The sequence below is a fragment of the Hylaeus volcanicus genome, chromosome 1, assembly GCF_026283585.1.
Source record: "Hylaeus volcanicus isolate JK05 chromosome 1, UHH_iyHylVolc1.0_haploid, whole genome shotgun sequence".
Taxonomy (NCBI): domain Eukaryota; kingdom Metazoa; phylum Arthropoda; class Insecta; order Hymenoptera; family Colletidae; genus Hylaeus; species Hylaeus volcanicus.
The window spans coordinates 3,754,912-3,781,081 of NC_071976.1; the positions used below are offsets into that span (position 1 = coordinate 3,754,912).

General features: G+C 39.8%; 5 protein-coding genes across 8 annotated transcripts; 1 reads left to right on the forward strand and 4 right to left on the reverse strand.

Annotated features, from left to right (window-relative positions):
- Positions 1–25,942, forward strand: LOC128882643 (ATP-dependent helicase brm). 3 transcript variants are annotated; one of them, XM_054134325.1, is made up of 10 exons: positions 1–189; positions 737–1,030; positions 17,723–19,641; positions 19,720–19,793; positions 20,325–20,598; positions 21,127–21,265; positions 21,350–21,511; positions 21,589–24,498; positions 24,577–24,751; positions 24,843–25,942. In XM_054134325.1, the coding sequence occupies exons 2-10, from the start codon at positions 773–775 to the stop codon at positions 24,989–24,991; spliced, it is 6,060 nt and encodes a 2,019-aa protein (XP_053990300.1). In that variant the 5' UTR covers positions 1–189; positions 737–772; the 3' UTR covers positions 24,992–25,942. The 3 variants fall into 3 exon arrangements, with proteins under 3 accessions (XP_053990300.1, XP_053990319.1, XP_053990309.1); XM_054134344.1 differs by having other exon boundaries at positions 20,349–20,598; XM_054134334.1 differs by having other exon boundaries at positions 2–189; positions 20,325–20,577.
- Positions 1,163–2,606, reverse strand: LOC128882692 (inositol monophosphatase 2-like). Of its 2 annotated transcripts, none has more exons than XM_054134422.1 (6): positions 2,408–2,606; positions 2,179–2,312; positions 1,851–2,113; positions 1,675–1,780; positions 1,442–1,593; positions 1,163–1,379 (listed from the first exon to the last, which is right to left on the reverse strand). In XM_054134422.1, the coding sequence occupies exons 1-6, from the start codon at positions 2,489–2,491 to the stop codon at positions 1,258–1,260; spliced, it is 861 nt and encodes a 286-aa protein (XP_053990397.1). In that variant the 5' UTR covers positions 2,492–2,606; the 3' UTR covers positions 1,163–1,257. The 2 variants fall into 2 exon arrangements, with proteins under 2 accessions (XP_053990397.1, XP_053990399.1); XM_054134424.1 differs by having other exon boundaries at positions 2,423–2,605.
- On the reverse strand, positions 3,000–7,532 carry LOC128882720 (uncharacterized). Its single transcript, XM_054134451.1, has 6 exons — positions 7,013–7,532; positions 4,232–4,365; positions 3,830–4,086; positions 3,636–3,741; positions 3,389–3,549; positions 3,000–3,254 (listed from the first exon to the last, which is right to left on the reverse strand). The coding sequence occupies exons 1-6, from the start codon at positions 7,076–7,078 to the stop codon at positions 3,136–3,138; spliced, it is 843 nt and encodes a 280-aa protein (XP_053990426.1). The 5' UTR covers positions 7,079–7,532; the 3' UTR covers positions 3,000–3,135.
- On the reverse strand, positions 9,403–12,358 carry LOC128882707 (uncharacterized). Its single transcript, XM_054134434.1, has 6 exons — positions 12,082–12,358; positions 11,247–11,380; positions 10,829–11,091; positions 10,112–10,220; positions 9,804–9,955; positions 9,403–9,698 (listed from the first exon to the last, which is right to left on the reverse strand). The coding sequence occupies exons 1-6, from the start codon at positions 12,280–12,282 to the stop codon at positions 9,571–9,573; spliced, it is 987 nt and encodes a 328-aa protein (XP_053990409.1). The 5' UTR covers positions 12,283–12,358; the 3' UTR covers positions 9,403–9,570.
- LOC128882713 (inositol monophosphatase 1-like) lies at positions 12,494–15,606 on the reverse strand. The gene is made up of 5 exons (XM_054134444.1): positions 15,447–15,606; positions 14,226–14,359; positions 13,566–13,828; positions 13,133–13,390; positions 12,494–13,042 (listed from the first exon to the last, which is right to left on the reverse strand). Exons 1-5 carry the CDS (start codon positions 15,513–15,515, stop codon positions 12,906–12,908), a joined length of 861 nt encoding a protein of 286 aa, XP_053990419.1. The 5' UTR covers positions 15,516–15,606; the 3' UTR covers positions 12,494–12,905.
- Positions 25,943–26,170: the final 228 nt, after the last annotated feature.

Below are 26,170 nucleotides of genomic sequence, written 5' to 3' on the forward strand. Positions count from 1 at the left end.
TTCAAACTGACGGCCATGTTTTCCGACGTGTTAACGTATTACGGATAGAGACAGCAGGAAAATGGCCGGTAGCGTGTGTTTGCAGTGTTGTTCAATTTTGTGTAACTTTCGATAAATTCCTTCGTTTAATATACAAGGATGTACGCCTAAAAGGGAATTTCTTTCCATGAGAGAATAAGTTTTAACACGGTACGTATGGACGCAAGTTTTCTGCGAACGTAATCAAAATTCCGTGATAGCATGAAATCGTCGTATCTGACTAGAAACCAAAATGAGTTGTCAGATTTTTCGCGGAGATGAACCAATTTCTAACGAACGTTGGCCAAATAATGTGTTTTTAGATATAAATTAATTCAACTAAACGTATTCGATCGATGTCTCACAATTTAAGTACTTTGTGAAATCTCACCTGTGTGTGGACAAGGTTTGTGTACCTGTGCAACCCTGTAATTTTTTAACTCTACGAGAATTGTTTCTTATATTTTTTTAATATTACGTAATTATTGCTCAAGTTGAGATTAATTAATTCAATGCATGAAAATTGTGATTTAACCCTCGTAAAATTACAATATTTAAAACATTTCTGAGATACTAATCAGACTATGTACATGTATTGGTTAGGAAAGTTTCAAGTGTTTAATTTGTTTACAATTATGGAGAAAGACGACTTGAAACTAGAATTCGTAAATAACAGAATAAATAATATCGCTAATTTATAACTTTTTCTGTGTTTCAGGTGACTCTGTACACGTCAAAGTGGAAGCATACTAACATGGCAAGTCCTTCGCCACAGTCATCTCCCATGCCTCCACCGCAAGCTCCAAGCCCTATGGGTCCTCCTCAGCAGGCACCATCACCTTCTAATCCACAAGGAAGTCCAATGGGTCTCCCACAGCATCATCCTCACAGTCCAACATATCAAACTGGTCAATCAATTCCATCTGGTGGTCCACCTATGTCTCAACCACCGCCACAACAACAAAACTATCCGTCACACCCTCAACAAATGCAATCAAGCATGGGTCCACAGGTAAGGGGCAATATTAATGTGAATTATTTTGTCTTGAAAAACCTTTCTTTATTTGGAACTACATGTTTTATTTATTTGTGTCATTCATAAATGATCAAAGGGAGGAATACTATAGATCAGTAGCTTATAAAATAAAAATTGAAGACTGATTTATTGTACATGTTTGATATTTATATACATGAATATTCAGAATGAATAATACAGTTTTGTATGCGACTTGAAAAGGTTTATCTCAGGTTTCTGTTTATAGCTTTCAAGTCTGCACTTTTAAAGAGATCAACCAGCTGATTGGCAATCTGATTGTTGCAGGCTGCTATAACTTTAGGTGTTATCAAATCCAATTCTCCACCTAAAAAAAAAGAATGTAGTTTTGAAGTCTCGAATAGTAGTCAATTTATAATTAATACATACCAGCTGTATCTATCACTGTTCCTCCAGCCTCTTCTATTATCAGTTTCCCAGCAGCAACATCCCAAGCATCTATGCTTTCAATGTGATATGCTTCCACTGCACCCATTGCAACATAACATAGCGTAAGAGCAGCAGTGCCTAATGATCTTATTCTAAAAATAGAGAATTTCTTCGAATGATTTATCTTAATATTACTTCCAAAAATATTGATTCAAGATAAAAGCAGAAATTACCCGTGAGTTCCTTGAATTAAGGCATGCATCCTACTATACACAGTGACCAAGTAATTTGAATCTTTGGCAATCCATGGTTCCATTGCAACTAATGTTTGCGATAGATCTGAAGAAGTGAAAGACATGTTTAGATAAGGATGATATTTTCATTAACTTTTATTTACAAATTAATATACCTGTAACATCCGATGTCTTTATAGGATGTCCATTTAAAAATGCTCCTTTGTGCCTCTTTGCAGAGAAGAATTGCCTCATTAGAGGATTGTACACCATTCCAATTTCTATCTTCTTATTTATCAGTAACGCTAAAGAGATACACGTGTGCGGAAATCGGTGTACAAAATTTGTCGTGCCATCTATAGGATCGATGATCCACGTTGGATCATTGGTCAACTTTGGTAAACAATTTCCTTCCGCGGTCGCTTCTTCTCCGATAAACCTACAAGTTTATTTCTTTGTCGTTAAAAATATATATTCGTTCTTTATCCTTTGTAAGATGCTTACTTGTGTTCCGGATATGTTTTCGATAATTGCTTCTGTAAGTCATCCTCAATTTTTCGATCGTACTCTGTCACGAGATCCCAATCGATACCTTTACTTTTTACGTTTTTCTTTAAATTAATCGCACTTTCTATTACCTAAAATTTAATATTTATTTGATAAAAAAAGAAAACGATAGCAAGGTAAGTCCTGCCTAAATTTCTAATATTATTATTAATTTCTGCTTATGTACAGTATACTCTCGTACTTTTCCCGCCTTTAGAACCAGTTTCTCAGCGACGCTGTAGTACTCCTCTATGTCGTGCGAGTCGGTCATACTTCTCGCAAGGCTTACACTGTTACACCGGTGATTACAAGATAACTCGACTGAAATTGCGCGTACGTCAATTCGAGATTTCTGCTTGAACTGACACTGGTAACGATGCACTTGCTGGCCTATATAGCGACTAGAATGGAAGAAAGAAGAGAGCGGGGCGATAGAGAAATAGGTGGGGCGAAAATCCGTAATGTCTGATTTAGCACACGCGTGCATTATGCGTTGTTTAGTATACGTGTATCGTTACCTCTAATATAATTCAGTCGCGTGGTGTAACTCGATTCCTCGTATAAAGAAGCATTAACCGTGAAGGTGCTTTACCAATGCTTCATATGCAGAATATTCATAGCTGTTTTTCTTTTGATTTTATGTCATTAGCACACCCGTTTCGTCACAAAATTCCCCAGTCGTTCTATCGCTGATAAGAGATGAAACATGGATTCGTCAAGTACGAGGAAGAGGAAGCTGGGGTTTAAAGAAATATCTTTTCTATTTATTTCTATTAAAATTTTTATTGGTAGAATTTTCTTCTAAACGACGCGACACTAGTTTCTCTTCCACCCATGTGTGGTAACATTTAGAATCAATGCTATCGGTAGGAACTAAAAGTTTTGTTTCATTTGATCGTAACTACAATATCGAAATTATTTGTTTCTCTTCTCCACTCGTTGGTCAGCCTCGCGAATAATTCTGACGATTTCTCGCGCGATTTTTTCGTTACACGCCCCAACAGCACGCGGCTTCATGATGTCGATCTTCTCCCCTGTAATTCAAACGTGATCGGTGCAAGGATTTTATAATTGCACCCGTACGATTCGGAAACACGGGAAACGTTTCTTATCGACGTGGAAAATTGAAAACTCGAAGAAATACGCGTTCCATGAATAATTCAATCACCTGTTACACGGTCGACGACTACACCCCCGGCTTCTGAAATGATTAATGACGCCGCGGCGATATCCCACGTTGAGATTCCTGGCCCTTCGATATAATAGGCCTCCACGATTCCCACTGCGACGTAGCATAAAGTTAATGCTGCCACTCCAAGAGTTCGAATCCTTTAAAGAAGGATGAAGCAAAGAAAGAAAGAAATTTGAACGAAAAGTTCACGAAAAGCTTGATTCGTTATAGCTCATCTTCTTACCCTTGAGCTTCCAGTACGATTGCTTGTAATCTCTCGATAGTCTTCTCCTTCAAGTCGTCCACCTTTATGAAACCACTTTCTATGCAAACTAAAGCTTTCGACAGGTCTGCGAAAACAACGAAACTTTCGTTGAAATTTATTCGAGCAAATTTTGTCTAACAAGGAATATTGGCCAATTGTTCAATCCTGTTTACCTTGAACTTGAGAAACTCTTATGGGTTTGTCATTCAAGAATGCACCGCGTCCTTTCCTCGCGGTGAACAGTTGCTCGAGAATAGGATTATAAACGATACCAATCACCATTTCCTTGTTAATCGCCAGACCAATCACGACGCATGTGTGAGGGAATCCGTGAATGAAGTTGGTGGTACCGTCGATAGGATCTATGATCCACGTAGGATCGTCGGTCAACTCTGGAAGCTCTTTTCCAGTCGACTCCTCGCCTATGAATCTGTGTACAAATCAGAGCGGAGTGAAAATGATCACCTGAATAACAAATTTCGAGCGACGATAAACTTTCGAATCGCCGCTTTATTCGATACGTCATAAATTGGGATTTAAAAAAGAAAAAAAAATGAAAACTAAGAGCGTCGTACCTATGATTCGGGAACTTGGTTTTGAGGGTGCCAATGATAACGTCCTCTATCTTGCGATCGTACTCGGTCACCAGATCCCAGGCGCCTTGTTTTTCGTCGACTTTCTTCAGCCCGTTGATGGCTGCCTTGAGAATCTTTAAAAAAAAACGCGCGAACTTGTTACTTTTCTCGTATTTAAATATTCGAAGAATGAGTTCGCGTATCAGGCACTGCTCTAACGTCATTAAATACGGTTGCGACATTGCAACAGAACATGCGGGTATAGCGAAACACGAGACAGAGCGATCTGAAATATGTAAAACGTTGCGATGAATCCAATATGTCTTTGCAAAAGAAGAAGGTACGAATAAAATGGCGTAATCTAGGTGCAAGTTTAGAAATCTTATTCTAATATTCAAAATAGCATTTTATTATACTAAAAACTAGCAATGAAACTTCCCGCTGCAACGTTTCCCTGCAACAATTTTGCATCGAAACAAAAAATATGCTAATACGCAACACCGCGAACACACAATGAATGCTTCTCAGTGCGTCACCCTTTTTACCTTTCACTTCTTTCGGCCAAAGCAACTCGTTTGACGTTACAGATGATTTTTTTTACAACCACAATAAAATGGACATTCGAAAGGAAAAAGATAAGGCGACGATATGCGACAATATTCATTAGCAGTCAAAGTTAAGAAACCTTTAAAGATACAATCGAATCTATCCAAGTATCTCAAAGACCAACCAGAGAGTTCGTAAAAAAATGTTGAATCAGATATTGTCAGTGACTCAGCCGACAGGCGGTTGCATGTTGCAAAATAAAAAATTAAACATTTTTACGCAATATTCGATAATGGCATCTAGGAAACTTTAACCAAAGGTAATTCCCCTATCTACTACAGAGAGATAGATATCGTACATTTAGATCGTGTAAGAGAACTCTAAAAGGATATCGTTGCACTTTCAAACGCAACTCTGGGAAAACCTGCGGATTTGAATAGTAGGAAGGCATTTGGTTTCTTTAATTCTATTCAGTGACGCTCGACAAGGAAAACCCTAGAGTTCTTAAAAAAACTTCACAGGTGTCTTATTACGCTTTCGAGAGTAAATCTGGGGAAACCTCTGCGATTGATACGGATGCAAACGTGCGTCACTCTCATTCACAGTATTTTCCCGTGTTGTCAATGAGTTCCGTTTCTTCTATTACTCATTCTTCCGTGTATTTAACGAACAATGTCGCTAAATGCAACGCTGCTTATCGTTGCAATAGCTCCTAGTAATTCCATATTCCATCACTCGAAATAATTAGGCCACACCCTTGGACGATTCCAGAAAATAACACAATTATTAAAACGCCTTATCGAATGCAGCTCTTCGTTAAACCTCTTTGTATGCGTGAGCAGTGCGGGGAACGAACCCGTTGGAGTAAATCAGTGCTTCCCAATGTTTTTCACACCATGACACACTTATGCAAGGCTAAACTTTTTATCGTACACTTTTTCAAATAACGTTTCAGCAAAATCCATGAATAATTACGAAAGTTTTCTGCGACTGTGATTAGTATTTATTTAACGTAATCTCGTCGATGTAGGAAGCATTTTATTCGATGACCTTTTCCCGCCTGCGAATATTTCCGATATATCTGAACAAGTGTTACATCAGAAATGACGTCAAATAGGATGAAGGAACTTTTGCAACCACTTTCCTTCCAATCTCTCGTTCGAAACAACAATATACACGGAATTTAATTGTAGATTGATCGATTATTTGATCCGTTACATTTTTGAATGCATGGTACTCTAAAGCATCGATAAACGCGACGCTCTTAGTGTGTCTAGAAAAAGGAAACGAAGTATCTCTCGAGATCTAATCGTTTCCCTGGACGCACGAGCCTTATTTTCTCGCACAGTCACGGATAGCGAACGTGTTAATACTTTTACACGCAGCGACGGTGGCAAGGATCGATCCACGTGAAAAATTATATAATTACCAAGTAAATACATTGCATTCATTTGCAGATAGAACGCAGACGAAGATACATTTCATTAAATAGTGTCACAATCGTCATGTTTTACTATCCTCGCTCGAACAAGAATTGTATAACGAGTTCCAGTTTCTAGAATCACCCTGTTTAGAGCAGCAACGCTTAGATATTTTTTTGCAGAAAAATTGACGTAACCCGAATCTTTTAGGTCGTCCAAAGAGTTATATTAGTCTATTAGAATTGGCCACCTTGGGTCGTTTCAGCGCGCGACGAGTACGCGAACTAGTGAAGAAGTTATATAAATTTCAAATAACTTCTGAGTTAAGTTAACACTAAACCTACCTAAGGTTTTCAAACATTTCTGTACAGTTCTTGTATACAGTATATGCATTATTCAACTTGGCACCACGTGAAATATTTCTGCATTCAATTTAAAAAAAATGTCTCCAAGACTGTGGTCTCCAACTTTGTTTGGTCACGGTAGAAACAGGTACGAATGAAACCTATAATAATCTCTATATTCAAAATACGTGAAATCCAACGAGTTCGAGTCGAGTCAGTCTCATAAATCTTGTGTGCTATCAAAATAAGTAAAATTATAGAGCATCGGTCGCCATGTTTGATGACATCAGAGTAGGAAAACGTCTACCTCGCGTGGATTGCCTCGGTTGATTAGTTTGACGACCTCTCGCGATCTCGGAACGAAAATTGGGATACGTCGCTTCCTCCCGGAAGCGTGCTTAAGCTCGCAGAAGCGCGGAAGATGAATCGTTGTTAGATTTCCGAGGGTATATAAGTGGTAGAATGCTTACTTGTGCGGCGTCTCGAGTCAGCTTGATGGCGAAGTCGTAGTACACGTCCTCAGCGTAACGCGCCATGTTCGTAGGCTTCCTGGTGAATGGCGAACGGCGAACGCTAGATCCTCGACGGGAAAACGCATCAGCGGGTACTGCGTTGGCCAGAACAACACCGTGTACTTTTTGTTCGATTCGAAATGTGTTGCAGGAATGACTCAAGGATGACTCGGTCTATCGATTCGCGCTCTTCCACCTTCGCACGAACGCGTTTTCGGTTTCTGTTTATCGATTTCGTCGCTGCAGGCGACCATTTTTACTTTTTTTTTTTTCATTTTTTAATCCCACGCCGCGATAACGAAGTTGACAAACGGTTACGCGATTTAATTCGGCAAACAGTCGGCTCGAAAACAGGTCTAATTTATTGGGGGTAAAACGATCCGACTGATTGCAGCCTCGTTTCCTGATCTTTTAGATTGGTGATTGTTGAGTTTCTGAGACCAGTGGGATGCTTAGGAACGTCATTTTGGATCCAGATCGAAATACTGATGCTCGGGAGAATGTTAATCGCAGATTTTATTATACTTTAGTTTATCGATTCTGTTATTGGGTCATTCAATGTGTAATTGTATCGGGTTGTCCGGAAAGTTCATGCCTATTTTTAAGAAAAATTCAAAGGCATATTTGGATTTTGATGTATATTTATTGAATTATATATGTACCATTTTGTTCCACAACCTTTGCACCTGTTAAGGAATGTACACGTTTTATTTGTTTTCAGCCATTCCGATATATTCAGACCTGTACCGCCTACTAAAAATCGGCATGGACTTTCCAGACAGCCCAATATAATTATATGAATATACGGTCAATCCCATAAATATTCGTACCCTCTATGTCTATCGAAGAAATCTGACTAAATTAAATAATAGTTTTGATATTACAAAATGAATTTTTCATTATAAATGAATTCCGAGATGCTGCTCCTTATTTGTAGTTTCGAAATAAATGCTAGAAAATGATAGCGTTGGGACTGCAATTTACAGCCTTAAGTTATGTTGCCTTAAAGTAAGGCAAAAACTCGAAGTCACCGACTTTGAACCACTGAATATTTAATTCCATGATTGAAATCCTAACTTGTATTCTGCATGTAACGAACAAACAATCTCTCATCGTTCGTTCGTTGTACGAAATGTTTATCTTGATAAGAATGTTGCCCATCTCTGATAACTAATGTCTAAGAATACATGTTAAATGACTTGACGGTTTCGTCACAGTTTCACAGGCACTAATTCTGCCTATCGCTGTTTGAACGAGCATCTATAAAATGTTCCTACAAGGAACTTTGGAAGATAATACGCGTAATTGTCATTCCACGTATCCTTGAGATTTACCGATCCTTGTAACCGATTAGCGCCTTCGTGACTTTGAAAAGGGTATTTTTTGTCGGGAGGCGTGACAAGACAGTTTCAGATCTCGAAACTCGAGAACTCGTTGTTAATTAATTGTTTGCATTTTGAAATTTGTTGGCTCTACGTGCTATATTTTAAACGAAAGTCTCAGTGATTGTTGCACAAGATTCAGCGTCTTTGTTACACATTTTCCCAAACCTTCTATTTTTCTGGGACACTTATTCAGCCGTAAAATTTCGCAATTGCAATTTGAGACGCGAATTGTATTAAATTCCCTCGACTAACCTTCGATTGCACTTCAACGTGTGCATAGCTATCTCTCAAGCAATGTACTCGCAACAGGATACGTGTATATCAGACGTGGAGGCTCGACTTGATTTATAATCGTCTTGTTTTTTTGCGAGTCTCGTTAGCATGCCAGCAGTCGATGGAATAGTTAATTGTTTAATTCGTTTTCCCAGGCATTGCCTCAGATTTCTTGAAATCTATAACCGTTGCCGTAACGTTACGCGATGGCATTGAATATTCATCCAATGCTCGTCAAATGATGACAACTGTGTTATACTCGCGTCCATGAAGGATTAATCATAACAACGATACGAAATAATGATCAGAAAAATTTGTGTAACTTTATGGTATCGCGTTGCCTGCCACGTGAAGTTTCAGGTTTTTAGCATAATCGTTGCATGTTATCGGCATTGTTAAATATGAGCTAGCGGATAAAATAGCTGGTGAAGTAGCCAATCTTGCAACGACTATCTTACGATCGACTATTAATGCCAAACATCCTGACCTCCTTTATAAGGCTGAGGACACGAGATGACTGCGATAAAGAATGGAAATCCACAACCTCATCGCACCTACCACCGATTAAAGATGAACATTATGAAAAGAACTTTCTAAATATTTTCTCGCGACGAGAAAACGTACGTCTAATAAATCATTTACAAAATTGTTAAAAATATCACTTCGTTTATTTTTCGTACGAGTAAGCGACCCATCGATCGACGGAGTTACGTTTCTAGACCGTACAATAATCAATTATTACATTTTAATACTTTTCGTTTGTAAAATGAAAACAAAGTATTCCTCGCTTAGAACGACGAGTCTATCCTAAGTGTATTTTCGAGACGGTTTTTATTCTTCTAATTAACTTCTTCCTAATTAAGTCCTTGCCAGTCTCTTTCGCAGTGTTTTCAGGTCGGTATCGATTATCAGTTGCTTTATTTCCAACGCAAGTTTTTCATTCGCAGCTGCGATTGTGTTCCCCTTCATGAAGTCGTACTCGTCCCCTGTAAAGAAATATTTCTATTACTCGAATACGTGAATTTGTTGGCCACGAATACTTATCATTCCAACTTCTAGCTTCTTTTCTATTTTATGCAATCGATGTATACCTTTTGTGTCGATCACCGTTCCGCCAGCTTCGCGAATGATCAACACTCCCGCTGCAACGTCCCAAGGATGAAGGCCGTCCATTTGAAGGCAATCTAGCGCACCTTTCGCTATGTATGCCAGAGACAGAGTAGCTGATCCCATGTATCTAACTCTGAACACACAAAGTATCGATCAATTCACACCTCGACACGAAATTCGATTCCTCGATCGTTCTCCTCCGAACGTCAGAGCTTCGTCTGAGATCGTTTAGCATATCTTCTCGAGATGCTTGAAAAGAATTCTGCGACGTTTTCTTTTTTATTCTTACCCTCGAGAATTCGATAGAATGGCTCCAAATCTGCCCAGACTGATATCTCGACTATGCGCGTTGTATCGCAACGAATACAGTTCGACTTCTGCCAGAGACGTCTTCAGGTCTGCAAGAAATCATCCGTGAGAAAGTTTCGTGATACTTGCGAAAGAAACTACGTGATTACATGGTTACAAATTTTGTGCCCGAAGATTTTGCATACAATGATTTGGAAGCAAGAATTTTAACGAAACTTGGTACACAAGTGGAGCATTGAAAATACTAGATATAAATATTGTTGTATATACGCTGATGTTTAAGAGGTGAAAATTGCCCTTGAAACGATCAATTCTCATTCAGAGGTATTACAAAAGAAAAAGGCCAGTTTAAACTTTCGGACTAGACGAAGTCTTCAACAAAAATACGAAAACTTGTTTCTCAGTATGAACTACACTTTTGTAAATTAATCCGTAAATCTCCATGGCATGACCGCGCGAAATCCTTACGTGTACGTTATAAAAGGGATCGGTAAACCGTGATTTAGAAATAGATGACTAATCTCCTGTTGCACTACGCAAGTTCATTGCCTGCGAACGTGGTCAATCATCGAGACGAATGCGCTAATAATTTTTAATGTATTCTCTGTTTCACCTTGACGAGTTTATTATTCCAAAGTTTAAGCATGCGAGTTTTTCGCTAGAAAGTCTCCGTTAGCGAAGCCAAATGGAGGATTACCTGTAACGTTGGAGGTCTTGATGGGTTTTCCATTTAAAAACGCGCCTTGTCCCTTGATCGCGGTGTACAATTCACCAGCCAGCGGGTTGTAAATTATTCCTATCGTGAGTTGCTTACAGATTGACAAACCCACGGAGATGCAAGTGTATGGAAACGAATTTACGTAATTTATGGTGCCATCGATGGGGTCTATGATCCATGTTGGCTTGTCGGTCAACACTGGTTTCTCTTTCGTTGCGTCGGTACTCTCCTCCCCCATAAACCTGTAACATTTTTTCCGTTATAAAACAATCATACAATTTCTATTCTTTCAGCGTTTTATTTTTGTCCTCTTTATAATATTTATATAGATTTTTAATAAATTTCTAACAACGGCACCCACGTTCGTTGTTACAAACTAACAGATCTTATAACTTACTCGTGGTCAGGGTATTCTTCTCGCAGACGTTTCGTCAACATTTCTTCTATTTTTCTGTCGTAATTCGTTACTAAATCCCACTCTTCCCCCTTGGACTCCACGATTTTCTCTCCCTCGAAGCCGCATTTGAACACCTAACGAGACAGCGAGTCGAGTAATAGACGTACATAAAACATGCAATCGCCTGGATCGCCATTCTTTGTCTTTATTGTTTATCTTTCTTGGGTTTATCTGATAAGTGACCGCATTCGATGATAAGTGAAGAAAAGTCATCGATAATCGAATAGCTGTTTTCCATCTGTAGTCTTCATTTCTATTCCGACTTGGTTTTTTATTTATATATTTAAATGAACAAAACAATAGCCTACGACAGTTTTTAAACAAATTTATTTAACGATTACATGGAACAAAAAGGAACACAATGTATGCGAGATAAAGTAGGCGAAAGACTCTTATGACTATCCTAAATCAGATGTTAATTACTCTGTACAAAGTAATATTTGTCACCTGTTCGTTATTTTTACTTCCGACTTGGTTTTTTATTTATATATTTAAATGAACAAAACAATAGCCTATGACAGTTTTTAAACAAATTTATTTAATGATTACATGGAACAAAAAAGAACACAATGTATGCGACATAAACTAGGTGAAAGACTCTTATGACTATCCTAAATCAGATGTTAATTACTCCGTACAAAGTAATATTTGTCACCTGTTCGTTATTTTTACTTCGCGCGAGAAATTACTATCAGCTAACTTGAACCGTCGCTGTGAAACCGAGTCACCGTCGATAAAATCGTTTTTCCTAAAATAAGGAAGTGGCTCAACTCACCTCGCCTGCCTTCAAGGTCAGCTCCTTGGCAAGCTCAAAGTAATTCTTAATGTCCTGCTCGCTCGTCATTGTCACCGATTGCGAAGCTTTCAACCTGACGACTGAACGATCAAACTCGCGATCAACGTGCCGTGATATTCTTATCGCCGTGAGTGACGATGCAGTAGCGCCCAAAGGACACAGGCGGTTGAACCTAATCATTCAAGAAGACGTCTTATCTAAGATGTGGTATCGCACACGTAATAAATCATTCGAGACCCGAGAAGGGTTCGTTTCCCGACGAATTTGAAGTTCGCAGCACGATCGACGACGGCATTCGTCTGAAGCTGCATCCCTTTCTGAATTGGTTAGGACCACCAGGATGGTTGTGAAAAGCTTAAAGTACGTTCAGCAAAATCAATAAAATACTCTGTTTCGGCATAGAAAAATTTATTAAGTTAAAAAACATTTACGACTTTCATCGTTCGTCTGAAGAAGAAAAAAAAAACAGTTACAGTCGGCAAGGTATCCGTTAGCGCGTTTCGCACAAAAAATTAGCACGATTAACACGGTTAATGGGTCACTGGCTGACACCTCTTTTAGCAGCGTAATCCGACTTCAGTTTGTTAGGTACTTCAACTTGCTTATTACCGATTGAAAAATACTGCTACATTGTTTTTATAATTACTGACGGTTTCGGGGCACTCCGATCGCGTACATTGTTGATCTACGAATCGATATTAATCGCAACTAATTGCTCACCGATCTATTAGATTCTGCTCGAGTAGGGAACCATTTACGGTGTAACAGTAAGGGGCGAGCAACGTGTCATTATTTCTTAATGATCACGCCTTGCTGCCGCTGCTAATTTTTTTTTGTTGTGTCTTAGCGTCTGCTTTCTTTATCAGCGCCGACAGCGCTTTGGCCAATTTGTAATTACCGGCCGCGATTACTCTTGGCAACATGAGGTTGAATTCACCACCTGAAACGAAGGAAGAATGCAAGCGTTATGCAACGAATGGTCAACTCATTTTCGCGGCTTAATTATAAGGTTGCGCCGAGCAACACGAACCATTTGTGTCTATCACGTCTCCGCCAGCTTCTTTGATGATAAGTACACCAGCGGCCACATCCCAAGGCCACAGATAGTCAGAGTGATAAGCTTCCGCTGCACCCATCGCCACGTAGCAAAGAGTCAGCGCTGCCGATCCCATTGTTCGTATTCCGTGAGCTACCGAAACGAAAGCCTCCAGTCTTCCAAGAAGAGTATCCCTGACGTTCTCCATCGTCGCGTAGGATGCCTCTAGACACAGTAACGAGTGCTCCAATTCTGAAAGTACGTCATTTTTGCAACGATAGCGTCGTTAGAGTCCCGATTAGTGTCGCGTAAAAGTTCGAGCCTCGGAGGACACGAGGCTCGACCGATCCTGAGTTTCTTCTCCGATTCTTTTATTTTTATAAGAGACGGAATGTCGAGAGAACTTTCTTAAAGCTAACCGACTTACTATCTGTTTGAGAGCTCTTGATGGGTTTTCCATTCAGGAAAGCTCCACGTCCCCTCCTAGCCGTGAACAACTGTTCCAATACTGGATTGTAAACGATCCCAATTTCTATTTGCTTCTTCACCACCAACGCGATCGATATACAAGCGAAAGGGAATGAGTGAACGAAATTCGTGGTTCCATCGATGGGATCGATGATCCATGTCGGTTCATCTGTCAGATCTGGCAAATGGTTTGTGGACGATACGGTTTCTTCGCCAATAAATCTAAAAACCATGAATGTATAAGCATCAATTTCGGACGTTCGATTTTATTTTTATAATTAAATATCTTTTTGTAAATGACAAGGAGTTGTACGATTCACACTAATATTTAAACTAGAAAATTCGTTACTAATTTTATCAGTCTCTACTTTATCAGTTTGTATGGAAAGTTACACGAAGATATGATATTCGTGTTTATTTTTGATGCTACTTGCGATTTTCTTTTTCCCTCGAGCGGGAAACGCCCAGGTGCGATGCACGCTCGACTGACTACCGAGAAATATGTTAAAACAATTAAAAACAGAGCGCAGAGGCGATAATTATGCTTGCCACTATAACCCAAAGGATTACAATTCGAACTTTGCTCGGATCGTGCACTCCTCTTATGAGAAACGCTTACTTATGCTTTGGAAATTCCTTCGCTATGCCGTTTATCAGAATCTCCTCTATTTTTTTATCGTACTGTGTCACTAAGTCCCAGTCCCCAGCTTTGGTATCGATGTTCTTTGAGCCCTGAATGGCGTCCTGAATCACCTGAAAAAAGGGTAAGTACTTTGTTAAACCAACTTCGTATTGTTCCCAGTCTTTGTTTACCTACTCGATAAAATTAGAGGAAATAAAATATATTTATCCATTTTTATCTGCTCCTAAATGTCAAGAATAAGTCTCGTTAAGCTCGGTACTGATTATAGTACGCGCAACGTATGAAAGTATAATAAAAAATAAGTGACCTTCGAGTGAATGAAGTTTTAGATAAGTAGTTGCATCATTCTTATTTCCTCACTTCCGCTTGCAATTATGTCACATTCATGTTTGATATGATTTATTATTTCGTCGACTTTGTTGCCGCAGTAAGGCGAAAACAATGCATGACAATCTCCCCTCTGTGTAATCTTTACGCGTGCAATTTAATCGATATAAAGTTTCAACAAATTGATTTGTTACCATGCAAGTAAAAATGATTGAAGCGAACGATTTTTATAAAAATAAATACAAATGTTTTCGTTCGGGGGGTTGCGCCGTTTTGAAGTTCGGAGTTTTATCCTATTGCAAAACTATCATATTTTTCCTACTAAATGTTTCTTACTTTAATTCTTCGATGAGCACCTTAAATCAGGATTCTAAAAATTCATCCAGCATATAAGGATATACTTGCTAATCCCTTCGTAAAATAAAAAAAAAGTAAATAAATAATATTCAATCAGATTCTATGCCTCGAAAAATCTTTAAAACTGTTCCATAACGAATAATGTGTATAAGCAGGATCATTAGTACGACTGACGTTTTTGAAGAACCGTGCCACTATGTAGGTATTATGCAGCAGCATACAGAATTGTCTAACGGTGATAAACGTGTCATAGTTGTGTACAATTTGCATATGGTACACGATAGTTGTATCAGAATTTAGTAGAAACTTTTGGCATTTTCTGTAATTATCTTGAAACTTTTGCAAAATAAATTTTAACGCGAATAATATTTAAAAACGAGTTGTCCCTTAAATAGAAATAGTTGTGTCGATGGTAGGACATCGTTTAACAAATATTAACGCATACTTTACTTTGTTAACAACCGAATTAAACGAGTTATCGATCCGTAAAAGGAACTTAATTAAACACAGTACCTTTCCTGATTCAATGGTGAGCTTCAAAACGAAATCGTAGCAATAGCTAAGCTCCTCTTTGTTGGCCATGTTGGATGTCGTGTGTAAGTCAACGTCTGTCGCTGTATTGTCAACTAGCTCGTTTCAAAGTAACATCATCGTTCGCCAAAGCCCTGTTCTTATGCTACGATTGTCAACCCCCACTAGGACGTTGCGTTCACGCAGTCTAGCATCAGACGTGTATTTCCGCGACTTCTTTTTCATGTACACTACATGTGATTATCAGTAACTGATTTCATGTAATAATCGGTTTACTGCGCAACTCGTACAACATTGCTCGCGGGACTCGTCCGAAGGGGTTGGGACTCGCTACTGGGAGTTTTAATTAGTGTATGGTAAACTTTCTGATATTGGAAATATTACAGTTTAACGCGATCAAAAGTCAGTCACACCCATGCACATTGCAAGATCTCTATATACAATAAGAAGTATTGGTATTAGTTATAGTAGGTGTAGTAGTAGTAAACCAATAAAAGCAATCTTTTAAATGTTATTGTATAATATGTAATCAATCTCGATCTGTTTGACCCTTGGACACTTTTGTACGAAAATTAACAAAAAACAAAAGTCCCCTGGCTTTATCCTTTCCTTGGCATTAAACGCCCCATAATAACACCCTTATTCGTATTCCTTTCAGTCTCTGACAAAAAAATTCTAAATTCATGGAATATATAAATAAATCTTTCTGAGCACATTCCGTACGTTTCTAAATTTCAGTAAGAACTGTTAGGAACCTATACCCTAAGTAATTAAAGTAAGCTTTATTTCAGTTGCTCAGTTTGGCACCTGAATGGCTCGAACGGCAAATTGCCTGGCTCGATTAGCATACACTCGAGACACATTTCCGTTGGTTTCCTGTTAATGAAAAATACAATAGAGGGGAAAAAGTGAGACTGTTGAAGTCCACAACATTGCTGAATCGAGTTGTTTCACGTCGCGGCTGCGTGTGCAGTTATGTCACACCTGGACCACGTGCATGACAGATGATCGTATTCGTTTTTATCTGTACAGACAAAATAATCTTTGACGGTACGTCACTGCGCTGGTCGCACTCGGAACTGTAGTGACCATTATCACCGCGATATATGTACAAACATGAATTTCCTCGATTCAAGTTCACCAATGGTCGTTACAATTGTATCGCAGCTATCGAACACGGCCACGTTCTATGTTTGCATACGAAACACTCTTGTAAAAGTAGCATCTAGGAAAATAAACTAATCCAAACAACAATCGTAATCGATTGGACATTTATTACCTGTGTTCTATTTTTGCTGCAATTTTATGGTGAAATCGACGGAGGATTAAATAGTAATAAATTTAACTTTCTTTCGCTTTTTCAATTCAATTTCTAAGATAAGGTAAAGATTATTTTCTTCGCGCAAATCCCTTCATACAGGAGGCTCGTAATATCGATATTTTCTTTGAGTCATTTACTTGGTGATGGATAAACTGTATCGTAATACTATTACAAAGTGACCGAACTTATGTACTCGGTTGGAATTGAACTCAAATTACATAACGCGTGGGAGCGAGTACATGTTTCAAAAATCTCTCACGTGGAAGTACACGTTTCGTGCGACGTTTTTTGAACAGGGCTATATTTAATCTGTAAACAAGAAATAAATTGTGGACCATCAGCTTTATTTCCCTCGGTGATTTTGATGCAAAACTGCATCTATTGGTTGTTACCGTTGTAACATTAATATTCCGTAATTGACTTTTTTTTAACGCAAAACAGTCGTACACGACAGCGACATAGAATCAATAGATTCGACACACCTGCCTGCCATTATCTCCCACACTTCGTCTTTTTTATCTTCAATACTTCTTCTTCCTCTAATTACCGTACTTTTCCACACCAATTCGAAACATTTCCATAGGGTCACGGTCAAGAGATTATGCTGACTTCGTCGTAACAGTGAAATATTATATTTACTTAAAAATGTTTTGCCAATCCATGCACTTTGCTTAGAATCCTTGTCTGCTCGATAGCTCGAATCTTTCAACGTACACGTGCCTGCAAGTGGCGCTGATACATTCTCCAGACAGAGACGGACGAAGCTCTTATCTAAATAAAAATTGCGAATAATAAATAAAAGATGGACAACCTTTTACTCGTTCCTAGACGAATGCAAGTTCTAAATTTAAATTATAGATATTTAAATTTCTATCTATAGACAATTATTGGAATAAAAAAAAAAAAAAAAGAAACTTTTCTCCGTTGGTTGTTGCAGAATCAAAGTGGACCCGGTGGCCCATCCAATCAAAGTTCCAACAACCAACAAGGCCCCGGAGGACCCATGGTTCCTGGTCAGATGGGACCAAACGGACCTCAAGGAACGTCTCACATGATGCAGTCTGGTTCAAATCAAATGGGTAACAGCGGACCAGGACAAATGGGCACAGGTGGCCCTGGTCAGATGGGTCCAGGAGGTCCTGGTCAAATGGGTCCAGGAGGTCCTGGTCAAATGGGTCCAGGAGGTCCTGGTCAGATGGGGCCAGGTGGTCCGGGACCTATTGGACCAAGTCACATGGGACAAGGAAGCGGTGGACCACCAGGTGGCCCTCACATGAGCCAAGGACCGTCGCAAATGGGCCCTGGAAGTGGTCCATCAGGCCCACAAATGGGTCCTGGCGGGCCAGCTAATTCCCAAATGGTCCCTGGAGGTCCTGGTGGTCACATGGGCGGGCCTCCAGGACAAGGTCACATGGGTGGAAGTGGCCCACAGGGACCAGGACACATGAGTTCGAGCGGACCACAAGGTCCAGGTCACATGAACACGAATGGACCACCAGGATCAGGCCACGTGAACACGAATGGTCCTCCAGGATCTGGACATATGAACACCAGCGGGCCTCCAGGATCGACGCACATAAACGCCAGTGGTCCCCCGGGACCAGGAAGTCACCTGAACAGTGGACCGCCCATTCCTAGCCATATGAACGCCAGTGGTCCACCAGGATCAGGGCACATGAGCGCCAGTGGGCCTGGAAGTCACATGGGGCCTGGAGGTCCAGGTCAGATGCCACCTGGGGGTCCCAATACGCATGGGATGCCACCCGGAGGTCCTAATCAAATGGGCCCTGGCGGTCCAAACCAGATGACACCCAGCGGTCAATCAGCAATGGGACCTAGTCCTATGGGTCCCGTTGGTCCAACAGGGCAAATGGGTCACAACGGACCTTCGCAGATGGGCCCGAACGGTCCAGGTCAAATGAACATGGGAGGTCCCTCGTCGCAGATGGGAATGGGACCTGGAGGACCAGCTGGCCAATTAGGCCCAGGGAGTGGGCCTGTAGGACAACTAGGACCGAATGGTCTCGGACAAATGGGATCAGGAAGTGGTTCTGGAGGACAGATGCCTCCTGGCAATGGGCCTGGAGGTCCCATAGGTCCTGGAAGCAGTCCTGGGGGACAAATGGGATCGAGTGGTGGACCAGGAGGACAAATGGGTCCTGGAAATGGCCCTGGTGGACAAATGGGACCGGGAGGTGGAAGTCAAATGGGTCCAGGAAATCCTTCTGGAAATCCAATGCCACCAGGTGGTGGACCTGGTGGACAGATGGGTCCTGGAAGCGGTCCTAGTGGACAAATGGGATCGGGAAATGTAAGTGGAGGACAAATAGGCCCTGGAAATGGTCCAAGCGGGCAAATGGGACCCAGTGGACCTGGAGGACAGATGGTTCCCAGTGGTCCTGGTGGACAAATGATGCCTGGTGGACCTGGAAGTCAAATGGGACCTGGCGGGCCTGCTAATCAAATAGGACCAAGTGGACCAAGCAGTCAGCTGAGTCATAGCGGGGCGAGTCAAATGGGACCGAACGGACCAACCGGACAGCCATCTTCAGGTCAAATGGGACCTGGTTCTCAAAATCAACAAATTATTCCTGGTGGTTCGACGCCAATGGGGCCTGGCGCATCCGTGAATCAAATGAGTCAAATTGGCCCCGGACAAATTGGCCCTACTGGCCCTGGAGGTCCTCCTGGTGCTGGCCAGGAAAACTTACACGCTCTGCAAAAAGCCATCGATTCTATGGAAGAGAAAGGACTTCAAGAAGATCCTCGCTACTCCCAATTACTCGCTTTAAGAGCTCGTCAAGGTAATATGGGAGAAAAACAAGCGTTTAGTTCGCAGCAATTACAACAGCTACGGTATGTTATACGTAATAATGCATCGGTTAATTTGAAATTATTTCAAGGAATATACATTACACATATAATCGTTTACAGCGTGCAGATAATGGCGTATCGGTTATTAGCGAGGAACCAACCGTTGACGCAACAACTAACGATTGCTCTTCAAAGTAAGCGTAACATTGAAATTTGTAATATACATTTTGTGTTGTAGGTGACTACTCTATCTTTTGTATTGCTTAATATTGTGCCGATATTTGTTGCTTACTTACCGATTTGTATTTTTATTTGCCTACTTTGCCTGTTCTAGTTTAAATCTTATTAATGCTGCTGTTTGTTAACTAATGAAATTTGTTTGCGTGTAAATGTAAAAATAAATTTTATTTGTATTAGTAGAAGGCATCCCAATCTCAAATTAAGACTATAAAAGATTGATTACTGGAATAAAATCGCTACCCTCGTATACCGTACGCATGCACGTTCATCTTAGTTGACTTTGCAACTGCCTACGATACTGCTCTTCGTTACGATAACTATTTAATAGCAGAATGTATAATCGATGTTTGATATGAACACAGTTTTCATTTCTAGCTACTTTGCATTTCGTTTTCAGAAATAATGTAGAATTGTACTATGGAAAAATACAAAAGTAGAGTAGGATGATCCGCGTTAAGGGTTTGATGTAAGATTAATGTAAATAGGTGGAGCACCTCCTCCTCCTCCAGGTATGGGACAACGTGCTCCTATAGATCCATCTCAAGGAACCACTGCCACCACAGGTCCACAAATTTCTGGACCAAACGTAATCGGTCCCGCAGTTCCTCCGAGGCCAGGTTGTCAAACACCGCAACAGCAACAGCCTCCTCAACCAGGTGCCAAGACTAACAGAGTAACGAGCGTGGCGAAACCAGCTGGATTAGATCCGCTATTGATATTACAAGAACGTGAAAACAGGTGCTCACAGGACTTATCAAAGTAACTTAATCCGTTGGGATTGTCTTTATACTGTTTATACATATGAATATTGTACATCTTTAATTGCTTTTAAATAACTAGTACACATCTTGTTTGTTATGTGGTCTTAAGGAGGCAGTCCGGTAATTTTCGATAAAAATTTCTTCCTCTCTGTATTTTCTTAAAGATTCGAGTCTTAAACATATTACTCTGAAAAGATTGTGGGTAAAAAGAACGCGATAACAAGTGCTAGCTGGATTTGTCAAAATAGCCTAATCTATCGTGATTGCACTTTAAGTAACATCGATACAAGACAAAAAATAGTAATTTTTATCAAGTAAGCAACTGATAAATGATAAAACATCTGAAAAAAATAATTCTTAAAATTTTATAAACAATGATAGCAGTACATCTTGCTTGGTATGTGATCTTGAGAAGGCACTCTGGTAATATCAGATTTTTAATATTTTTACGAGGGAGCCCCCTTAATTGATTAAATGCAAGATGTCTGCTGATAATATGTAATTAAACTTGAATATGTAATAACAGGGTGGCAGCGCGTATAGCATTGCGCATGGAACAATTGAGCAATTTACCAACCAATATGCCAGAAGATCTTCGTGTCCAAGCACAGATCGAATTGCGAATGCTTAGGGTATTGAATTTCCAAAGGCAATTACGATCAGAGGTAATTACCAAAGAAACATTGTCGCTGCATTTATAATGAACACTTGCGTCAATTATTGATATACATACATTTGTTTATTTACAGATCTTAGCGTGCACTCGGAAGGACACTACATTAGAAACTGCGGTAAATGTAAAAGCCTATAAGCGCACGAAGAAACAAGGCCTTCGGGAAGCTAGAGCTACCGAAAAACTCGAAAAGCAACAGAAGTTGGAAGCAGAACGTAAACGCAGACAAAAACATCAAGTAAGTACATTAATAATTTTTATATTGAAGTAATACGTACATCAACTATAAATATAATTTTTTTTTTTATTTTGCAGGAATTCCTTAACTCTGTGCTTCAACATGGTAAAGATTTCAAAGAGTTCCATCGGAATAACGTGGCCAGGCTGGCCAGGCTTAACAAAGCAGTTCTCAATTATCATGCCAACGCGGAACGAGAACAGAAGAAGGAACAAGAACGAATCGAAAAGGAACGTATGCGACGTCTTATGGCAGAAGATGAAGAAGGATACAGAAAGTTGATCGATCAAAAGAAAGATAAGCGATTAGCTTTCCTGTTATCGCAGACTGATGAATACATTAGTAACCTGACCGAAATGGTTAAACAACATAAAATCGAACAAAAGAGGAAGCAAGTGGAGGAGCAAAAGCGCAAGAAAAAGAAGAAGAAGAAGAAGTTGCAAGATAGCGAGGGTGGTGAAGACGGTAACTCCAACGAAGACACTCGCGTAGGAGTAATCGAAATTGCTACCGGTCGCACGTTAACCGGTGAAGAAGCGCCATTGATGAGCCAACTTTCAGCATTTTTAGAATCTCACCCAGGTTGGGAACCGATCGAGTCAGAAAGCGAAGATGACGATGATGACGACGACGATGATAACGATGGCGACGACAAATGTGATAATAAAGAAAAGTCTGCGGGCGATTCGGAAGAAGAAAAGGTCAAGAAAACAATACACAAAGCGAAAGTGGAAGATGACGAGTATAAAACTGAAGAACAGACGTATTATAGTATCGCGCATACTGTTCATGAAGTAGTAACAGAGCAAGCGTCGATCATGGTTAATGGAAAATTGAAAGAATATCAAATAAAGGGCTTGGAGTGGTTAGTTTCATTATTTAATAATAATCTTAATGGTATACTTGCCGATGAAATGGGTCTTGGTAAAACTATCCAAACCATAGCGCTGGTGACTTACCTGATGGAGAAGAAGAAAGTCAATGGTCCATTCCTCATAATCGTGCCGTTGTCTACATTATCAAATTGGGTTTTGGAATTCGAGAAATGGGCTCCTAGTGTGGTGGTAGTGTCATACAAAGGCTCGCCGGCCGGTAGAAGAGCTATTCAATCTCAAATGAGAGCCACTAAATTCAACGTTTTGCTTACTACGTACGAGTACGTCATTAAAGATAAAGGCGTCTTAGCCAAACTGCAGTGGAAGTACATGATCATCGACGAAGGTCATAGAATGAAGAACCATCACTGTAAACTAACGCAAGTGCTGAATACGCATTACTTAGCTCCTCACCGACTATTACTAACAGGAACACCGTTACAAAATAAATTACCCGAGTTGTGGGCGTTGCTAAACTTCCTACTCCCGTCGATATTCAAATCTTGCAGCACCTTCGAGCAGTGGTTCAACGCTCCATTCGCAACTACCGGTGAAAAGGTCGAACTGAACGAGGAAGAAACTATTCTTATTATTCGTCGGTTGCACAAAGTATTACGTCCTTTCCTATTGAGACGTCTGAAAAAAGAAGTCGAGTCGCAATTACCCGATAAAGTCGAATACATCATCAAGTGCGACATGTCCGGGTTACAGAAAGTTCTTTACAAACACATGCAGAGTAAGGGTGTACTTCTAACCGACGGTTCTGAAAAAGGAAAACAGGGTAAAGGAGGCGCCAAGGCCTTGATGAACACCATTGTGCAGTTAAGAAAGTTATGCAACCACCCATTCATGTTCCAAGCCATCGAAGAGAAGTATTGCGAGCATGTTGGCACGCAGGGCTCTGGCGTCATTACGGGACCTGATTTATATCGTGCATCTGGTAAATTTGAACTGTTGGACCGGATTCTTCCGAAATTGAAAGCAACTAATCACAGAGTACTATTATTCTGTCAAATGACACAGCTGATGACGATCATGGAAGACTATCTGAGTTGGAGAGGATTTATGTATTTGCGATTAGATGGTACAACAAAGGCTGAGGACAGAGGAGACTTATTAAAGAAGTTCAACGATCCAGGTTCTGAGTACTTCTTGTTCTTGTTGTCGACGCGTGCTGGTGGTCTCGGTTTGAATCTCCAAGCCGCGGATACCGTAATTATCTTCGATTCCGACTGGAATCCTCACCAGGACTTGCAAGCTCAAGACAGAGCACACAGAATCGGTCAAAAGAACGAAGTACGTGTGCTTAGACTGATGACGGTCAATTCGGTGGAAGAAAGAATATTGGCAGCGGCCAGGTACAAACTGAACATGGACGAAAAGGTTATACAAGCGGGAATGTTCGATCAGAAGTCCACTGGTTCGGAGCGACAACAATTTTTGCAAAGCATCTTGCATCAAGATGATGCTGAAGATGAAGAAGAAAACGAAGTACCGGACGACGAAACGGTAAATCAAATGATTGCTCGAACCGAGGGCGAATTCGAGACATTCCAAAAATTAGACTTGGAACGAAGAAGAGAAGAGGCGAAGTTAGGTCCGAACAGAAAGTCTCGATTGCTAGAGGAAGCTGAGTTGCCCGATTGGTTGGTGAAAGATGATGATGAGGTTGAAAGATGGACCTACGAAGAAGACGAAGATAGGTTCCTTGGACGAGGTTCGAGGCAACGAAAAGAAGTCGATTATACGGATAGCTTAACGGAGAAGGAGTGGCTGAAAGCGATCGACGACGATGGTGCTGAGTATGAAGAGGAGGAGGAAGACGACAAGAAGAAGAAGAAAACACGAAAACGAAAAAAGAAGGGTGAAGAAGACGACGAACCTATACCAAAGAAACGGAGAGGCGGTGGATCCTCGATTGATCCGAAAATGAAACGGGCTATGAAGAAATTGCTTATGGTAGTTGTTAATTACACCGACAGCTCGGATGGTAGACTACTTAGCGAACCATTTATGAAATTACCATCTAGGAGAGAATTGCCAGATTATTATGAAATTATTAAGAAGCCACTAACCATCAATAAATTGCTTCAAAAAATTGAAGAGGGAAAGGCAAGTATACATTCATTTTCCATGCGTCTTTATTTATTAATTATAGTTATATTGGTACTAATCGATTTATTTCTTTAGTACGCCGATTTCGATGATCTCGAGAAAGATTTCATGCAGCTCTGCAAGAATGCGCAAATTTATAATGAAGAAGCTTCTCTGATACACGAAGACTCTATCGTCTTACAATCCGTGTTCACAAATGCGCGTCAACGTATCGAAGAGGAGGGTAATAATTCAGACATTGATGATAAAGGTACTTTATATTTACTACTTTTTATTATTACGATTTATCACGATGAAATAAAAGATTATAAATAATTTGACGTGGATATGATTGTTTCAAGGTGATGGTGAAGAAGGGTCTGATGCTGATTCTAGTGTAAGAATGAAAATTAAATTGAAAGGAAAGAAGGGCGAAGGCAGAGGAGGTCGAAGGAAGAGAGTTACAAAGAAATATATATCCGATGACGACGACGACGCCGATGACAACTGAGACTTGTGATCTTTTAGCATACACGAGACAGTAGATGGCTAAGATTCCTGTAACCAACTGTCTCAGATTGAATTACTATCCATGTGCACAATTGTTATTATATAGTTAAACTATATGAAATTATGCAAGGAAGCGATTGAACAACTTGATTATAGTATGAAGGTACTATTACCGATCAGGTTGGAAATCCAAGAGATCTGGTCGCTTCTGACAATTGAACCTTTGAAGTCTACGTTAAATCCAGTACTGTAGATTTGATACGAAGCGCCATGAACTATAATCGGTCACAGATCATTATTTCTTATTTAAAACGGGCGTACGTGCCACTATGTACAGTAACATTTAGTGTTAAATAACAGTATGTAATTTTATTTTAATTTTAAAGCGGGTATACCAAGATCTAACCATGTATTACATTTGGACAAGGTATATATATTCGAAGATAAAATTGATGGAAGCAGCATACTCCATTTTGTGGAGGATATATAAAAAGATGATAGTAAAGTACTGAACAATTTGAAAGATTTTGTATTTTCAATGGTGTTAAGATATCGAACATTTGTTTAACATAATTTCATACCTTTAACCTTGTTGCTAATGCTATATCTGACTGACAATTTAATCAGTGAAGATATATAGATGTGTGTATGTACAGAAAATGTTGATTTTTAAAGTTCAACATTTGATCGATACACATATATTAGAACAAATTAGAAACGTATATTAATAATTTTTTTGTGCGATTTAAACATTGTTTGCTGCTTTCCGTTGTTTGCGTATATAGGTAGCAAGTGCGACGAAAATCGACAACTTGCTCCTTAAACATAAGTTAGCAACCAGCAGGAAAACCTTTGTCTAAATTTCCATATCGTGAAAATGATTATTTCTTTAATATTGTATTGCCACTTGACCTTATGTATAAGTGAATAAATCTTAAAAAATGTCCAAAAAGATCAGTGTACAAAATTTATTTCCTTCCAAACAAATGCATAAATAAATATAATATCTATTAATCCTGATCACCGAATTAATTCATGTAGAATTTTACTTATTGAAAATGCGTAAACAAATCTGTAGGTTAAGAAATTACTCTTCATGATTGCATAATTCAAATTTCGCGCGTTTTTACAGTCAACCCCAAAGCCATCTAGCGGTGAGAGGGTCGAACTAATTTTCGGA

Excerpts from the sequence above, each read along its gene's own strand:
- LOC128882643 (XM_054134325.1), top strand. The coding sequence starts at position 773 with ATGGCAAGTCCTTCGCCACAGTCATCTCCCATGCCTCCACCGCAAGCT. Across the intron at positions 19,642-19,719 it reads CAGCAATTACAACAGCTACG|CGTGCAGATAATGGCGTATC; the intron begins GTATGTTATACG and ends AATCGTTTACAG. Across the intron at positions 21,512-21,588 it reads AACGCAGACAAAAACATCAA|GAATTCCTTAACTCTGTGCT; the intron begins GTAAGTACATTA and ends TTTATTTTGCAG.
- LOC128882692 (XM_054134422.1), bottom strand. The coding sequence starts at position 2,491 with ATGACCGACTCGCACGACATAGAGGAGTACTACAGCGTCGCTGAGAAA. Across the intron at positions 2,313-2,407 it reads GAAAAGTACGAGAGTATACT|GTAATAGAAAGTGCGATTAA; the intron begins GTACATAAGCAG and ends ATTAAATTTTAG. Across the intron at positions 1,380-1,441 it reads AACAGTGATAGATACAGCTG|GTGGAGAATTGGATTTGATA; the intron begins GTATGTATTAAT and ends CTTTTTTTTTAG.
- LOC128882720 (XM_054134451.1), bottom strand. The coding sequence starts at position 7,078 with ATGGCGCGTTACGCTGAGGACGTGTACTACGACTTCGCCATCAAGCTG. Across the intron at positions 4,087-4,231 it reads ACCAAGTTCCCGAATCATAG|ATTCATAGGCGAGGAGTCGA; the intron begins GTACGACGCTCT and ends ATTTGTACACAG. Across the intron at positions 3,255-3,388 it reads AGTCGTCGACCGTGTAACAG|GGGAGAAGATCGACATCATG; the intron begins GTGATTGAATTA and ends TTTGAATTACAG.
- LOC128882707 (XM_054134434.1), bottom strand. The coding sequence starts at position 12,282 with ATGATTAGGTTCAACCGCCTGTGTCCTTTGGGCGCTACTGCATCGTCA. Across the intron at positions 11,381-12,081 it reads TGACCTTGAAGGCAGGCGAG|GTGTTCAAATGCGGCTTCGA; the intron begins GTGAGTTGAGCC and ends CTGTCTCGTTAG. Across the intron at positions 11,092-11,246 it reads GAAGAATACCCTGACCACGA|GTTTATGGGGGAGGAGAGTA; the intron begins GTAAGTTATAAG and ends AAAATGTTACAG.
- LOC128882713 (XM_054134444.1), bottom strand. The coding sequence starts at position 15,515 with ATGGCCAACAAAGAGGAGCTTAGCTATTGCTACGATTTCGTTTTGAAG. Across the intron at positions 14,360-15,446 it reads TCACCATTGAATCAGGAAAG|GTGATTCAGGACGCCATTCA; the intron begins GTACTGTGTTTA and ends CCCTTTTTTCAG. Across the intron at positions 13,391-13,565 it reads CAAGAGCTCTCAAACAGATA|AATTGGAGCACTCGTTACTG; the intron begins GTAAGTCGGTTA and ends ACGTACTTTCAG.